Raw genomic sequence first — 17,419 nt, forward strand, 5'->3', positions numbered from 1 at the left:
CACCAGTGATCTTCTCTACTCAGTCTGTGGACTCAAATGCCAACATCCTCCTCCTGAGACATCCTCACAGACACCAAGAAATAATGTTTTAACCGCAGTATGGGCATCTCTTATCTCAGGCAAATAGACACATAAAATTAACCATCACACTGCTGTGGAAGAGCTGGCAAGAGTGGCACATCACACAGGATGAGGAAGTGGTTACCATCCCAAGACAATAACCCCAAGATCATATTTCCCACCGCCTCCACTGTAGGCAGAGGGAGGAGCTCAGAGACCACTGACCTCTCACGGCCGAGCTGCATGAGGCTGGCAGCTCAGGGAGGAGAAGCATCTGCAGAGCAATAGGGAGCCTGTGAGCTCAGGGATGTTTTGGTCTCAGTTCCCCTTGACCTTGGACCACTGTGCAAAGTGCTACTACTTGTTTCTGAGCTACAGTAATAATCAGCCTCGTCCTCAGCCTGGAGCCCAGAGATGGTCAGGGAGGCCGTGTTGCCAGACTTGGATCCAGAGAAGCGATCAGGGATCCCTGAGGGTCGTTTATTGACCTGATAAATCAGGGTTTTGGGGGCCGTGCCTGGGAGCTGTTGGTACCAGCCGACAGCGTTATATTTCCCTATGTCACTGCTGGTTCCAGCACAAGAGATGGTGACCGTCTGTCCCAGATTCCCGGACACTGAGGGAGGCTGAGTCAGGCCCGACTGGGCCCAGGACCCTGGAAAGAAGAGAAACACACTCTGGTCAGTTCAGTGCTGGGGCCCAGGTCACCCTGAGGACAAAGACACAAAGGATCAGTCAGATGTCCCTGGGGTCCCTTCCCTGGAGGCCTCACCTGTGTCCTGAGTGAGGAGGGTGACAAGGAGCAGAGCCCAGGCCATGGTGGAGACGCCCCAGACGCTGCCTTCTGAGCCCCCAGTCCTGGGCCTGGTCCCCCAGACCTCTCTTATCCCCTCCCCCCAGAGGAGGGAGGGGCCTCCATGCAAATCTGCTCCCTGCACTGCCTGTCCTCACCACCTCTGCTCTAGCCCTTGATTCTGGTAACGTCTGCGTCTCTGGACAGCAGAGCTGCCTGAGAGATTAAAACAGGTTATCATGTATTGTCTGATTCAGGACAGACTGAGAAGGTGACGGAGGCCGGGACCCGGAGCCCAGCTGGCTGTGTCCTCTCCTCCTGTGGGGGATCATGTTGGATGCAGAGGGATCCTAGGACTCCCCTCCTTTTGCAAGGAGGAGGAGAGCAGGGCATCTATGCTGGGGAGGAGAGGGCATCCCGTGACCCCTCTTCCAGGGACTCAGGGAGAGCCGGGGACCCTCTCCTTGTCCCTCATGCCCTCCCCAGTCCCCTAGGCTAAGGTGCTCAGGCGTCACTCTCTCCGCTGCTCTGTGGTGGTTGGAGATTGGAGATGCTCCCTGACATGTCCACTATAGGAATTATGGGATATGGTAGACATTGGACAGCCCTCCCTCGTGACCTCCTTAGGCCTGGCTCGGGAGCAGCTGCTGAGATTTTGAACAGGACAGAATGACAACACAGACAACCTCCCCCAAATCCGGGCCCTGCTGCCCCCCAGTGGCCTCAGTTGTGAGAGCTGAGCCCAGGGAGACAGCTGAGTAGGGCTGGACACCCAGGTCTCCCCCTCCCCAGCTCAGTGCTAGGCCCCCATCCCTGCAGACAAGCCTCACCTTCCCTCGACTTCCACCAGAATGAAGTACGTCACCTGCAAAATCAGGAGGCCCAGATGCCCCCCTCGGGGTCATCTTGCTCGTCCCAGGAAGGCCTTGTCACAGGGTTGGTGATGGGGGATGGAAGTGGGCTCAGGACCGAGAGAACCTGAGATATAAGTTAATCCTATCTCGTTAAGGATGCCGAGGAGAGAAACGGGCCCCCGAGAAATGCCTGAATCCTCAAATATAGAAAAAAGGATAATGGGAGACACAGAGAGAGCTCTGTCCAGACAGAGAATGACCCAGGGAATCAAGGGGCAGATTCTGGGGCTGGGGCTCTGGAGGAGGGACCGGGTCAGGAGGGGCCTGGGGGTCCAGCTCTGGGTCCTATCCTTGGGGGCGGGGGTCATGGGGACAGAGACTTGCCCTGTGTTCCCCTTTGTGCCTTTGAGACGCCCTCACCTCAGAGCCTGGCACCTTCCTGAGGTCAAGGCTCTTCATCACAGACACACTTCCCCAAGGGTGTTTTTCCAGAAAGAGCTGAGTTTGCAGTATACATTACACTCAGGATGACGGGTCATTTCTGGTTGGAAATGGACATGAGCCCTCAGGCAATGGACCAGGAGTTTATGAAACACAAATACTTTGATGAAGGTTTTCAGTGTCACTGTTCATATCACACGACCACATTCCATGAGCTAAGGGGGTGAGGCCCTGGCCAAGCTTGGGGTGGGTGAAGGGGAGCCTCTGGGGGCGGGAAAGGAAAAGTGTGCGAGGAGGTGTTAGCCCTGGATTTGAGACAATTTTTGGCGTGTGTTTCACAGAGGTATGTGCTGTACTATGTAGACATTCACTTAATGATGTCTTTTTTTGAGATTATAATAAAGGGGGGACTGGTTCAGGACCTTCTCACAAGTCAATCAGTCAGGCATCTGACACCAGGTCAGAGCCCAGCGGTTTGGATCTTTATATCTGGGGACTGCTGTGGACAGGCCTCCTGTGATCACTCCAGGTGTCCAGTGCTTCCTGCAAGAAGCAAACCCCGCGGTCACGGGAGCTGTCTTGCCTCTGCTGCACGTTTGTTCATACAAGCAGCAACTCAGGGCCCCTCATGATTCGGGCGTCACGGTTGAATTAAAAATTCCTGAGATGTTTGCGCCCACTCAATAAGACATGACGGAAATATAATAAGAATGACTGCCTCTAAAGGAGGGAAATTACTACTAACACATAATAGGAGTGATAGGCAATAAAGTAAAAGCATATACCTATTAAGAATCACTAAAATCAATGACTGGATTCTTACCTTTCTGGAAAAATTAAATATGGGATTCATTAAATACCAACAGTTTAAGAACAGAAAGATAAAATATCCCGAAAAGTTTAATGACACCTAACCCAGAAATTCAATGGACACATAAAGGTAACAGCCCAGCGACGCTGATCCCTCGTTGCGGTGAATAACAACAACAGTGGCAGATATCCTGACCATAGAGAAAGCTAAGCCATTTCATGTTACCTCCACCCAAAGGGGCTTTTCTCGCATCATTGTAAAATTATATTCATATATAGTTAAATTATTTGAAGCACCACAGGAAGCTGCCGCTGTAGCCTGAGACTCCACGCACTGCACACCAGGACAGTGATGGCTCCAGAAGCTCCTACTGAAGCATCCTCTGCTTTGTTGGGAATTTTCCCCGTTGTAAAAACAGTAACTAATTTCGCATCAGGAGATTGTATCCCACCTTTACAGCAGACACTCAGAGAGGCCATGGTGGCTCCCGACCCCCTTTGCACAGCTGACTCTTGGTAAAGATCCAGCTGGTGCCCTTACACTCAGGGAGCAAGTCTCCCCACAGGTGCCACAGGGGATCCCGGAACAGTGGCCTCTGTGCCACCTCTGTCGTCTCCACCAGGACACACACCTGTCGGGCAGCTGCAGCGTCTCACCAGCCTTACACACAAGGGACCCTGACTCAGGACACGGTTCAGTGTCTAGTAACTGAGACCCCTTCCCCCTGTGCTGTGACCCAGTGCTGCTGGGGGTTCCTGTATGACCCTGTTCAAACCTAGGTGATTCAAGCATGATGATACTGACCTATGTGTTTATAAGTAAAGAAAGAAGGTAACAGGTAAAAGCTTAGAAAAAATAGTGATGATGAGAACGTTATGAGAAGATTGAGCTTCCTGGTAAGAGGATTGTATTAGTCAGGGTTCTCTAGGGAAACAAAACAAAAGAAATATATACATATAGATAACGAAGAATTTTATGTAAGTTATATATATATACTGAGAGAGAGACATTATTATTGATTATTGAGCACGGAACTCCCAGGAGCTGATCTCTTCAGCCTGAAAGCTGGGAACGCTGGTGATGTAATTCAGTTTCTGTCCAAAGATTTGGGAACCAGGGGAGCCAGTGATGTAAATGCCAGTCTGAGGGCTGGGGAAGTTGAGGTGAAATGTCCCAGCTCGTGCAGTGAGAAGAGAACACAGACGTGTTCTTTTTCCTTTTCCTTTTGCTCTGCACAGACCCTCAACAGATTGGGCGATGCCCACCCACACTGGGGAGGGCAATGTATTTACTGAGTCCCCAGATTCAAATGCTCATCTCATCCAGGAACACCTGCCCGGCCCCATCCAGAAATGATGCTTCATCTGAGTCCCCTGTGACCAGTCAAAGTGACACATAAATTTAACCATCTCAGTGACCATCCACGCTGATTAGCCCCACAATGAGGGCCAGCCAGGACACGGCAGTTTCAGTGGTAAAACTGGGAAATTTCTGGCAATCAGGAGACTTGGTCATGGCCCAGTTCTGGTGCTTATGCTTGGATCCACCCAGATGTTCAAACCAGGAGGTCGATGCTGACGATGCAGTATTATTCGGCCATAAGAAGGAATCAAGTACTCATATGTGCTTCAAGGGGAAAGAACATTGAAAACATTTTAAAGAATGAGAGAAGCCAGACATAAAGAGCCACATAGGGTATCATGGCATTTATATGGAAAATCTGGAACAGGCAGGAAGTACCTTAATGTTTGGAGGGCTGGAGTGACAGGGAAAGGGGATTGCCTGGTGATAGATGAGGAGTTCCTTTTCCGGGGATGAAAATACCCTGGAAGATTGAGTGTTAGTGGATGTTCAAACTTGTGAATACATTAAACACCACTGGATCCATCACCTTAAAATGATGTATGTGATGGATTGTGAAGCCTATGGTAGAAAGAACATGAAGGCTTGGTTACTGATAGATACAAATTACACTCAAATGATTCAGAAAATAAATGTTTTGTGTTCCTGAGTGTGTGCTGTGTGTGCGTATAGACGTACAAAGGCAGGGAGAGAATGAGAGACAACGGGATATGAGAAAGGCAAATCTTGCAAAGTATTAAAAAATAGTGAATCTGGGAAAAGGTTCTGCAAGACTTCCTTATAAACCTTTAAAGTTTTATTTAAGTTTTTAATTACTACAAAATAATAACAAAAACAAATGAAAGACTCAGTTTAGGAGTGAAGGGATGAATGAGCTCAGAGGACGTTTTAGTCCCGCTTCCTCATGAACTGGGACCACTGTGCACAGTGCTACTACTTGTATATGAGGTGCAGTAATAATCAGCCTCGTCCTCAGCCTGGAGCTCAGGGATGGTCAGGGAGGCCGTGTTCCCAGACTTGGATCCAGAGAAGCGGTCAGGGATCCCTGAGGGCCCTTTATTCACCTCATAAATTAGGGTTTTGGAGGCCGTGCCTGGGCGCAGTTGGTACCAGCCAACAGCATTATATTTCCCGATGTCATTGCTGGTTCCAGCAACAGGAGATGGTTACCGTCTGTCCCGGATTGCCAGACAATGAGGGAGGCTGAGTCAGGCCAGACTGGGCCCAATGCCCTGGAAAGGGGAGAAACACACTCTGGTAAATCCCGTTCTGGGGCCCAGGTCACCTTGAGAACAAAGACACACAGGATCAGCCAGACGTCCCTGGGGTCCATTCCCTGGAGGCCTCACCTGTGCCCTGAGTGAGGAGGGTGACAAGGAGCAGAGCCCAGGCCATGGTGGAGACGCCCCAGACGCTGCCTTCTGAGCCCCAGCCCTGGGCCTGCTCCCCCAGACCTCTTTTATCCCCTCCCCCCAGAGGAGGGAGGGGCCTCCATGCAGATCAGCTCCCTGTACCTGATGCTCCTCACCCCTCTGCCCTGGCCCTGGACACTAGATGTTCTGCATCCTGGGGGGAGAATATAGCTCAGGGATGTAAACGTTTTGACACATAGATGACATGTATATACAGGAGCATGAATTGTTTGTAGCTGGTGTGCAGGGAGAGAAAGAGCAGATGAAGTCCCTCAGGCAAAGAGCTCCTGGACCTTCAGGGTCTCTGCTGGGGCAGGACTATGTCTCTGGGAACCACAGTGCAGGGGACATTCCGCAGCGCCCTCTGCTGGATGTCTATCGCCAAGGTCTCTATGTTTGGGAAAGAGACAGGCCCACCAGGGGAAACACCTGCTGTTTGCTGGGTGGCTGTGGGGAGCCCCAGCTGCAGCCTTGTCCCATCCCCGCCCCCACCTCTTTGTTCTGAAGCATCTGCACATCGAATCCACGAGCAGGTCGTTGACACCCAGCCCCCCACCCCAGGTCCCAGACTGGCCCTGGAACCTAGAGTCTCTGCGTCCCTGTACAGCAGGGCTCTTCTGACAAGATGAAAACTCTGTGACACGTTGTGCTTAGTCAGGACACTGACCATTACAGGGCCCAGGAAATGGGGCCATCCTGGGATGTCCCTGTCATCCACTATTTGAGTCAAGACGTCGTTGGCCAATAATCCCGATAACCACTCTTTGGGTTTTGTGGGTGGAAGGTGAGGACAGGGGCCCGAGGGGCTGGGGTGACTTAGACATTCCATCAAGTCTCCTCCCGGCACCACAGGGGAGCTGGGGGTGTGCATCCCCCTCCCTCACCTGTCCCGTCAGCAGGACGGGGCCCCTGCCCCCCCGTCCCCTGCCTCTGCAGGGCTCGGAGGAGGAGCCCTGGGACCCCCCACTTGTTCCTCCTCCTCGTCCTCCCAGCTCAGCGCCAGCCACCCTGTCCCTCCTCATCCCGTCCCTGCCCCTGTCCTTTGTCCTGCAGCCTCATCAGGATGGAATTGTCACCTGCCTCCCCAGGTGACTCAGACCCACCCCTGCAGGGTCTCTAATCTTGTCTCAGCATGACCTTGTCTCAGGGACAGTGACCTTGAGGAGATCTCAGCCCAGGGCAGGGGAACCTACGTGATAAATGACCAACCCCATAGGTACACTGATGGGAAATATGGGCCCATGAGATGAAGCTGAATTCTCAAAAGCGTTCGAAAAAAGGAATAATGTAAGAAGGAGTTAGAGCCCGCCAGGATGGAGGGAGCCCTAATGGAAATGAGGGAAGATGCCAGGGTTTAAGGGGCTGGGAGGAGGGGCTGGGTCAGAGTTCACCTCAGGGCCCAGCCGCAGGGACCTCTCCTCAGGCAGGTCTATCTGCCACATGGTGCAAGTGAGGATTCTCCTCTGTCCTCAGCGGGAGGTCCTCACCCCAGAGCTGGTGTCTCGCTGAGGTCAGGCTCCTCTGTCTACAGAGACGCTGGACCTAGTGTGTTTTGTGTGTTTTCTAGACAGAGAATCAGGGTGGACTGACTGGTCTTTCCCAAGATTATCACTGTCTCCGTATCTGAAATGTCTAGTTCCTGATTATGAGTTGGTATAATTTCCCTCTGCATCCCAGGGTTTATGCTCCTGCCTCTGGGTACAGGGCCCCGCGGGTGATGCAGATGGAATACCCGGTCCCCACAGAGCAGAGCCCCGCATCCTTCCCGGGTACAATGGGGCGGGGGCACCCAGGAGTGATGGTGCTGGGTGTGTGTGTGTGTGTGTGTAACCGAACAAGACCCCTATGGAGCCTTCCAGGGACAGGCCATCCCCAATATCCTCTGCTTTAGCTCTTCTCTGAAGTACCTGGATAATAGTATTTGATGGAAATTTCCTGAGTTGTTTTGCAGATGTGAAATCCCCGCAATGCCCACCAGATGGAAGAACTACTTGGTGACCATGAGCACATAGCCCCAGCCCCCAGGAGCCTAAGGACGGATAATGTTAAGCCCTGTGACTCCACCGTGCTGCTTCACCATCACCCAATCAGAGAACTGTGCACACGCTGATCATGTACCCTGTGACCACCTCTCTCCTGGCCTTTAAAAACGCTTTGCTGAAACCCTCAAGGGTCTAGAAGGTCCGCAGATGCCAGACAGGAGATGCCTAGGAAACCAGCCTCTGGTAAGGGCCTTGTTGGTCTGATGAGTCTCCCCATGATACAGTTCTTCACACACATGGTCACCATTTGACGCTGGAGTTGAAGCCCGTCCCTCGGAAAGGCGTCCGGGAAGATTCTCCTGGTGCCCTCGGACTTGACCTCATCCACCATTGCCCTTTGCTGATTTTCCTTTGTCTCCTCTCACTGAAGGAAATCACAGCCATGAGGTTGACTCCCTACTGAGTCCCGAGAGTTTTCTCAGTGGGGGAATTTTAATAATTTGAAAACATTTTTATAATTTTTTCCCTTGACCTAGAATTGTTTTTGACCAAGTAGGAATTTAGCAGGCTTCTACCTTTTTCAGTTCCAGAAATACCACGATTAACAAGCCAGTGACAGAGATCTGCACACATCAGACTCTTCTCGTTGCTGCTTGACTCCATTGGCCATGACGGTAGCCTTGCCCTTGGTAGGGGAGGCCCACCCCTTGGCCCCGGCCACCCAGGATCCAGCTCCTCCCGATGCCTTTAGGATTTGCAGCTAAGGGGGCTGCAGGTCCCACTCTAAGTTCTGGCTTGGAGAAGAGTGAGCACAGAGCCATTCAAGGATGCTCCAATCTCATTACGTTTTGAATCCCTTTGTCTCCAGGCAGGTCTGGCTTCTCTAGTTCACTCACTAGAGGCCATCTTGGATTCTGCGTCCACCAGCCAACCTGCAAAGTGCTGAGGCTCTTTCTACCTCCCCGAGCTGCAGGGAACATGAAACGCAGAGTCTCTGTGGAGTGAGCCCAGATCACAAATCCAGCTGACCCGGCTTGATGTTTCTCCCACCACTGCCCCCCACCCTCGAATCCCTTCCCAACGTGTTCTGGGGATTTCTGTCTGTGTGAATTAGGAGAACCAAGCAGTTCTTGGAGTGCAGTGCCCCTCTCGAGGCTCACACTCTATTCTCATGTTAGCAAACTGCTGGGACCCGAGGCTAATTGTTGGTCCAGAAGCAAAGAGGGGCAATGGGGGCGGGGGGTCCTGAGGAGAATCAGCACAGCCTCACGTGGCAGCTTCCTCAGGGCAGCCGTGACCTTTTCCTTGGGCAATGCAGGGCAAATCTCCCCAGACAGATATGGAAAGACCTGTACCGCTGGGGGTGGGGAGGCATCTTCCACAGGCAAAGAAGACACATGAGAATTGAGGGGCTCAATGTCCCCAGGTCCCTCAGGTCCTCCCACACATCCCCACCCAAGCTGCAGGATCCGGTTCTTTCCCAACCACCTTCTTCACTACAAGGCTGGGACTCAACTTTGCTGGAATGTAGCCAATTGAAGGAGGAGGGTCTGGGTTGGCTTTTCAGCTATTTCAGTCCAGGTGCTGCACGAGAGCCTCCAGGGCACTCCGGAAAGCTCGCATGTCCCTTGTGCGGCCCTTGGGATGGGATCTTGAATCACTAAGCTCATCTTTTTCTCTCCCTACTCTATCCAGCAACATTCCGAGCAGATACCTCGTCATGATATTCTGCAGCGTTCCCAGAACGTTCCAAAATATCATATACAGGGTCACTCAGCTCCTCGATTCTTACAAGTGGTTGCTTAGAAGAATCCAAGGCAGGGATTTTTCTCATTCCAATGAACAGTTCATGACATACACTAGCTGTGCTCTCTGTACTAATGGAAATAGCTATTAGCACCATTCAGCAGAACCAGATTAGACAGCCAATTCCAGAAATCTCAGAATCAGTTGAGAAAAATCATCCTTAAAATTCTATTGTTCTCGAAGCACTCCGGGTACCAAAATCGGGATTAGTCACATGGCTCCAGAGAAACAGGAAAAAACATATATAATTTGTTATAGGAATTGATTCACACCATAATGGAAGTTGAAGGTGTCTCACAATCTATCAGCAAGCTGAGGGACCAGGAAAGCCAGTGATATAATTCAGTCTGAGTCTAGATGCCTGTGAATTGGGGTTGAGGACGTAAGTCCTGGTCCGAGATTGAAAGCTGAAGAAGCAGCAGTGCCAATGTCCAGGGTCAGGAGAAGGTGATGCCTCTGATGACGAGGAGAGAGCAAACGTCCCCTTCCTCTCCCTTTTTGTTCTATTCAGGCCCTCAACTCAAGGACAGTGCCCACTGCACCACACCAGTGATCTTCTCTACTCAGTCTGTGGACTCAAATGCCAACATCCTCCTCCTGAGACATCCTCACAGACACCAAGAAATAATGTTTTAACCGCAGTATGGGCATCTCTTATCTCAGGCAAATAGACACATAAAATTAACCATCACACTGCTGTGGAAGAGCTGGCAAGAGTGGCACATCACACAGGATGAGGAAGTGGTTACCATCCCAAGACAATAACCCCAAGATCATATTTCCCACCGCCTCCACTGTAGGCAGAGGGAGGAGCTCAGAGACCACTGACCTCTCACGGCCGAGCTGCATGAGGCTGGCAGCTCAGGGAGGAGAAGCATCTGCAGAGCAATAGGGAGACTGTGAGCTCAGGGATGTTTTGGTCTCAGTTCCCCTTGACCTTGGACCACTGTGCAAAGTGCTACTACTTGTACCTGAGCTACAGTAATAATCAGCCTCGTCCTCAGCCTGGAGCCCAGAGATGGTCAGGGAGGCCGTGTTCCCAGACTTGGAGCCAGAGAAGCGATCAGGGATCCCTGAGGGTCGTTTATTGACCTCATAAATCAAGGTTTTGGGGGCCATGCCTGGGAGCTGTTGGTACCAGCCGACTTGGTTATATTTCCCTATGTCACTGCTGGTTCCAGCACAGGAGATGGTGACCGTCTGTCCCAGATTCCCGGACACTGAGGGAGGCTGAGTCAGGCCCGACTGGGCCCAGGACCCTGGAACGAAGAGAAACACACTCTGGTCAGTTCAGTCCTGGGGCCCAGGTCACCCTAGGGACAAAGACACAAAGGATCAGCCAGATGTCCCTGGGGTCCCTTCCCTGGAGGCCTCACCTGTGTCCTGAGTGAGGAGGGTGACAAGGAGCAGAGCCCAGGCCATGGTGGAGACGCCCCAGACGCTGCCTTCTGAGCCCCCAGCCCTGGGCCTGCTCCCCCAGACCTCTCTTATCCCCTAACCCCTTAGAGGAGGGAGGGGCCTCCATGCAAATCTGCTTCCTGCACCTGCCCATCCTCTCCCCCTCTGCTCACCCCCTCTGACGTGGTTTGTTCCAGATTCTTCTGCATCCCTGCACAGCAGAGATTATTGGAGATTTAACTCCTTCACATGGTGTGTGAGGACAGAACGAGTCCATGACAGGATGTGGGAAAGGGATCCAGCCTGGGATTTCCTGTCTCTCCTGGTGTGAGAGTCATGGTGCTTCCTGGGGGAGGAATCCCAGAAGGTCCTCTCTGTGCTCTTGGGACAAAGAAGAGGCCCTGAGCCCAGGCGGCTGAAAAATCCAACTGCCCCGCTTTCTGAGAGTTAAAGGCAGAGCTGCGCACCAGTATCCCCTCAACTACTTCTGTTTTAAAAATATTTATTGAAGGGCTTTCCTGGTGGCGCAGTGGTTGAGAGTCCACCTGCCGACGCAAGGGACACAGGTTCGCGACCCGATCTGGGAGGATCCCACATGCTGCGGAGTGGCTGGGCCCATGAGCCATGGCCGCTGAGCCTGCGCGTCTGGAGCCTGTGCTCCGCAACGGCAGAGGCCACAGCAGTGAGATGCCCACGTACTGCAAAAGAAAAAAATAATAAATAATTTATTGAAGGGACTTCCCTGGCGGTCCAGTGGTTAAGGCTCCACACTTCCACTGCAGGCGGTGTGGGTTTGATCAATGGTCGGAGGACTAAGGTGCTGCATGTCGCGCGGTGCAACTAAAGAATTTTTAAAAATTAAAAAAAAGAGAAAAAAGGAACAAAAAAATTCTATTGAAGTATAGTTGGATTACAATGTTGTGTGAATCTCTGCTGTACAGCAAAGTGACTCACTTATTCATTTATATATACATTCTCTTTCTTATTCTTTTCCATTATGGTTTGTCATAAGATATTGAAAAGAGTTCCCTGTACTATACAGTAGGACCTTGTTGTCTATCCATCCTATATATAGTAGTTTGTATCTGCTGGTCCCAAACTCCCAGCCCATCCCTTCCCCACCCCCAACTCCCTCTCATCCCCCTCAGTTGGGAGGGTCCTCAGATTTCCCTCCAGCCTCTGTTTCCAAAGTGCTCTGAGTCTGAGGCCCAAGCCAGAGCCCTGGGCCATTTAATACCACTTTTTTTTTTTTTTTTGCGGTCCACCGGCCTCTCACTGTTGTGTCTCCTCCCGTTGCGGAGCACAGGCTCCGGACGCACTGGCTCAGCGGCCATGGCTCACGGGCCCAGCCGCTCCGCGGCATGTGGGATCTTCCCGGACCGGGGCACGAACCCGAGTTCCCTGCATCGACAGGCGGACTCTCAACCACTGAGCCACCAGTGAAGCCCTATTAGCACTTTTGAAGATGATTTCTTGGGGCCCAGATGCTTTGGGACTAAGAGGGGTTACGCAGGAAGCAGCTCTTGAAATTTCATACAGGACAGTATAAGCCACAGGTACCTTCCCTAAATCCTGGCCCTTGCTGCCCCCTGGTGGCTTCAGATGGTGCCAACCAACGCCCAGGAACCTGAGGGACAGAAAACAACCCGGTCCCCAGACTGGCTGATGTGCAGCTCATTGTAGGACGTGTCCGAAGATCAGGTCGAAGTTTGTGTAAATGAACTGACATGGAAAGCATAGTTCACAAAAAGCTGGATAGAATTAACAACCTGGACTCAACAGGGCAGAAAGTCTGATTAAACCAAAATGCCAGCATGGGATTTAAAGACCTATAGTTCCACCCCATAATATTGGCCACACCACGATAGACTGAAATCACTTGGCATATGGAAAACCAGAACAGCTCAACTGTATGGAAGGGAAAGTTAACAGAGCGTGTCTCTGTTAACAGATCTGCTGGAATTATGTCACAAAGATATTCATCCAGTTTGTGAAAAATGATGCGAGAAACAAGGACAGAACCTACTGAAGTCAATAGACAGATACAGAGTGTCAGCCAATATACGGGAGAAAAATCTAACGAAGAGTGATGTGTGTATATGTATAACTGATTCAGTTTGCTGGACAGCAGAAGCCAACACAACAGTGTAAATCTGCTATACTCCAATAAAATGTTTTTAAGAAAGAAAGTCTCAGCTAAGCAATAGAAGGTGGAAAAACACAGTGAATCTACTACAGAGAAAATTCCAGCAGATGGGATTAACGACAGGCAGAGCACTGGATAATGAAAGATTTCTGACTTGAAGTCATGCAATGGAAACAGTCCCTTGTTGAACAGAAGGGGGGAATATGAATTTAAAAGAATGAAGTAGTATCCACAAATTATGGAACTTCAATTGACCTAATACACAAATAATTGGAGTTCCCAAAGGAGAGGAGACAGAGAGACACAGAGAAACCCTCACATCCAGAATCCTGACACGCCTCAGGGTGTAGAAACGTGAGGGCAACCACATCGAGTTTCATTGTAATGACATCTTGAGCTGTGGACAATTTTGAGACCCCTCTTCAGGTTGGTTCACTATTGGTATGTTAGGAAAATGTCAGCTAAAGAACTAGTTCCAGGACGTTCCTGGTGGCCCAGTGGTTAAGATGCAGTGCTTCCAATGCAGGGGACACGGTTTCCATCCTTGTTCGGGGAGCTAAGATCCCACATGCCACTTGGTGGGGTCAAAAAAAAAAGAAAACCCAGTTCCCTGCAGATTGTACCACAATGTTTCCTCCTCTCTCTCCCTCTCCCCAACCTCACAACACAAACGCCTGTCCCAGAGTTCTTCACTCTGGCCATTGTGGGTGCATGGAGCACATGCACAACTCTGATTGTTTCTTTTAAACCCAAGTCAAGCAATACTGATAGTCAGAGTCATATATCAGAGTTTAGGAAGAGTCCAAAGAACATAGGAGTACAGAAAAGCACAAATATGGAAGCCAAGATGCATGTCGACAAGCGTTTACTGACTTTTTCCTGAGAAAGGCCAGTCCCAGGTCTGCAGTGGTGCTAAGCAGACCTGTCATTCCTTAGGTCGTGGTCGGTGGTGAGTATCGTCGTGATGAGCTGACGTAACTTAACAATTATAATGAGTGTGAGTCCTTACAGATGCAGGTAGATCTGCAGATTTTCTCTCCTTTTAGTCGTGAGGCTGGTAGACCACTGCCCGCTAACCCCACCAACAGATTTGCTCTAGGGAGAGGGTGAACCACATGTCCTGGATAAGGGGGCACGGCAGAGCTGACTCTGTGGGGCTCAGGAGGAGAAGCCTGTGTGCCTCCAGAGTTTTGTAGCCTCTGCCCACCTCTCTGGAATGGCCATCTCCCATGGAGACCTTTCTCCAATGGGCAACCGGCAGAAATAGCTGACATCATCCAGGTGCTGACATACCTGACACCATCCTGTAAAGTTGGATGCGCGTCGCCCGGATTCTGATTTGTACTGTATGGCTGGCTAGGATTGTCGTGACATGAACAATTTTCTAGGATCTTGATCAGCCAGGAACAATCTCTCTCGCTTCCTCCCAGTGAAGTGATCTCAGACAACTCCTGGAGTCCACGTCCCGCTGAATAGCAGGAAACGTGGGACAGCTGATACCCTGACAATATTCGCCTTAGAAATACAGGACCCACCCGAATCCCACAAGGCCAGATGCCTTACTCTAGGCTTCCTTGTCTTTCCTCTGGGACCCTGTCTGCCATCTTCAGGACGGGCTCCAGGAAATCCAGGGAAGCCCCGCCCAGGACCAAGCTGAGCCTCTGTTAGGGTCCATGTCTCTTGGGGCCTCACCTGTAGACACACTACCCTTTCCTCACTCAGTGGGTTGGATGCTTGTACCCACTGTTTCAAACTATGTTGTTTGGGGGATGCATATCGAGGAAGGCTGGGGCAGGAATGTAAAGAAAGGCCATGGAATGATTAACCCTGGAGTCAGCAAACCAGCTAATCGGGGAGTGGGGTAGACAGATGTGCCTTGGGGGGCAGATTTCCTCTGGGGTTATGTGGTTTCTGTTTATGATTCCTCCTTAAATTGTGAATGTGCATTTGACACATTCTTCTTCAGGAATGCTGCATTTCATAATCAAAGGAATTGTGCAAAATACGCTGAAAGAGACATGACTACTTTTCCTCTCCTTAGCTACATAGACCAGGACTCAGACATGGAGGAAATTTTCACGAAAAACTGCAGGTGTAAGATGCAAACCTGCCCTTGAAGCCTTGCTGATGGTAGAAACAGGCACCTGGAACGTTTGAACAAAGTGGAAAACAAACGAGAGTCATCGTCGGGACAAAGACCGTCTCAGGCTGTTTGATGCAGCTGAGACCGTGCCCCCTCCCTGCCCCTCCAGCTCATCCAGGACACATGCAAACAGCACCTAGAGGGAAGGGGAGACGCCCCCACCCGCGATCCTTAGGAGGCTCTGAGAAGGAGAGAAGAGGAAGCCTTGACTGCCTCCTGAAGACGTCCCTGAGGGGAATGTCCTGATTTCATTTCATCTCGGGAAGTGAGGTGAACCTAGAATTTTCATTCTCTAGGCCCCGAAAGGATCACTCTGTAATGGGTTGTGACAGGAGAGAGAAAAAATGAATGTGAATCTGTGACTTGATTACTTGATCCATCAGATGAAGTACATCCTTATAATGTAGTATTATTCGGCTGTAAGAATGGGGAAGTAGTGAAAATGCTTCCACAGGAATGAGCCTGGAAACATTAGGCTATGTGGGGGGATCCTGGCACAAAGGTCCGAGGGGGACAGGGAATGACTGCAGGTGGATGACGTGTGTCTTGAGGGGCAGAAAGCATCTGGACGCTGGAGTGATCATGGATGGACTAACTTGTCAATACATTAAAAACCCTGATTCTACACCTTAAATGATGACTGTGACTTCATGTGAACTCTGTCTAAAAGAAATGTATTAAGTCTTAGATGCTGATGAATGAAACCTATTCCCAGTGGTTCAGAAAATGAATGTTTTGTTTATGTGTGTGTGTGTGTTGAGTATGTATATTTATCGATGTTTATATATGGATACACATCCAAATACATACACACACACACACACACACACACACACACACATATAGGCAGAGAGAGAAAACGAGAGATAAGCTGATATAATGAAAAGCGAAGATGGCAATAGTGAAAAATGATGGATCTGGGAAAAAGGTATGAAGCAGTTCTTTATGAAATCTTCAAATTCATTTAAGTTTGTAATTATTGGCGAATAAAATAATAACAAACAAGCAACAACTGAAATCCTGTATTTAAGAGTGAAGGGGCTGGAGGGAGCTAAAGGGAGGTTTTGGTCTCACTTCCCTGTGACCTTGGACCACTGTGCCAAGGGCTACTACTTGAATCTGAGCTACAGTAATAATCAGCCTCGTCCTCAGCCTGGAGCCCAGAGATGGTCAGGGAGGCCGTGTTGCCAGACTTGGAGCCAGAGAAGCGATCAGGGATCCCTGAGGGTCGTTTATTGACATCATAAATCAAGGTTTTGGGGGCCGTGCCTGGGAGCTGTTGGTACCAGCTGACATAGTTATATTTCCCTATGTCACTGCTGGTTCCAGCACAAGAGATGGTGACCGTCTGTCCCAGATTCCCGGACACTGAGGGAGGCTGAGTCAGGCCAGACTGGGCCCAGGACCCTGGAAAGAGGAGAAACACACTCTAGTCAGTTCTGTCACCCTGAGGACAAAGACACAAAGGATCAGCCAGATGTCCCCGGGGTCCCTTCCCTGGAGGCCTCACCTGTGTCCTGAGTGAGGAGGGTGACAAGGAGCAGAGCCCAGGCCATGGTGGAGACGCCCCAGACACTGCCTTCTGAGCCCCCAGCCCTCAGCCTGGTCCCCCAGAACTCTCTTATCCTCTCCCCCCCAGAGGAGGGAGGGGCTTCCATGCAAATCTGCTTCCTGCACCTGCCTGTCCTCACCCCTTCTTCTCATCCCCCTGACATGGTTTGTTCTAGATTCTTCTACATCCCTGGACAGCAGACAATCCTGGAGAATTAACTCCTTCACATGGTTTGTAAGGACAGAACGAGTCCATGACAGGATGTGGGAAAGGAATCCAGCCCGGGATTTCCTGTCTCTCCTGGTGTGAGAGTCATCATGGTTCCTGGGGGAGGAATCCCAGAAGGTCCCCTCTGTGCTCTTGGGACAAAGGAGAGGCCCTGAGCCCAGGCGGCTGAAAGATACATCTGCCCCACTTTCCAGGAGTCAGAGGCAGAGCTGGGGACAGTAACCCCTCAACTCCCTCTTTTTTAAAAACATTTTATTGAAGGGACTTCCATGGCAGTCCAGTGGTTAACACTCTGTGCTTCCACTGCAGGGGGTGCAGGTTTGATCCCTGGTCGGGGAGCTCCAATCCTGAATGCCGCATACTGCTGTGAAAAATGAAAAAAAGAAAGAAAAGAACAAAGAAACTGAACATTCTTATTGACGTGTGCTTGA

At 50.7% G+C, this 17,419-nt stretch overlaps 2 gene segments (V, D, J or C); both read right to left on the reverse strand.

Moving 5' to 3' along the window:
• Nucleotides 1-302: 302 nt before the first annotated feature.
• LOC125960285 (immunoglobulin lambda variable 2-18-like) lies at nucleotides 303-16,831 on the reverse strand. The segment is given in 3 exon segments: nucleotides 303-548; nucleotides 16,449-16,615; nucleotides 16,719-16,831. Coding segments are annotated over 3 exon segments (444 nt in total).
• LOC125960284 (immunoglobulin lambda variable 2-18-like) lies at nucleotides 10,368-11,009 on the reverse strand. The segment is given in 2 exon segments: nucleotides 10,368-10,780; nucleotides 10,898-11,009. Coding segments are annotated over 2 exon segments (444 nt in total).
• Nucleotides 16,832-17,419: the final 588 nt, after the last annotated feature.

Source organism: Orcinus orca, chromosome 15, assembly GCF_937001465.1.
Source record: "Orcinus orca chromosome 15, mOrcOrc1.1, whole genome shotgun sequence".
In the NCBI taxonomy this organism is placed as follows: Eukaryota; Metazoa; Chordata; class Mammalia; order Artiodactyla; family Delphinidae; genus Orcinus; species Orcinus orca.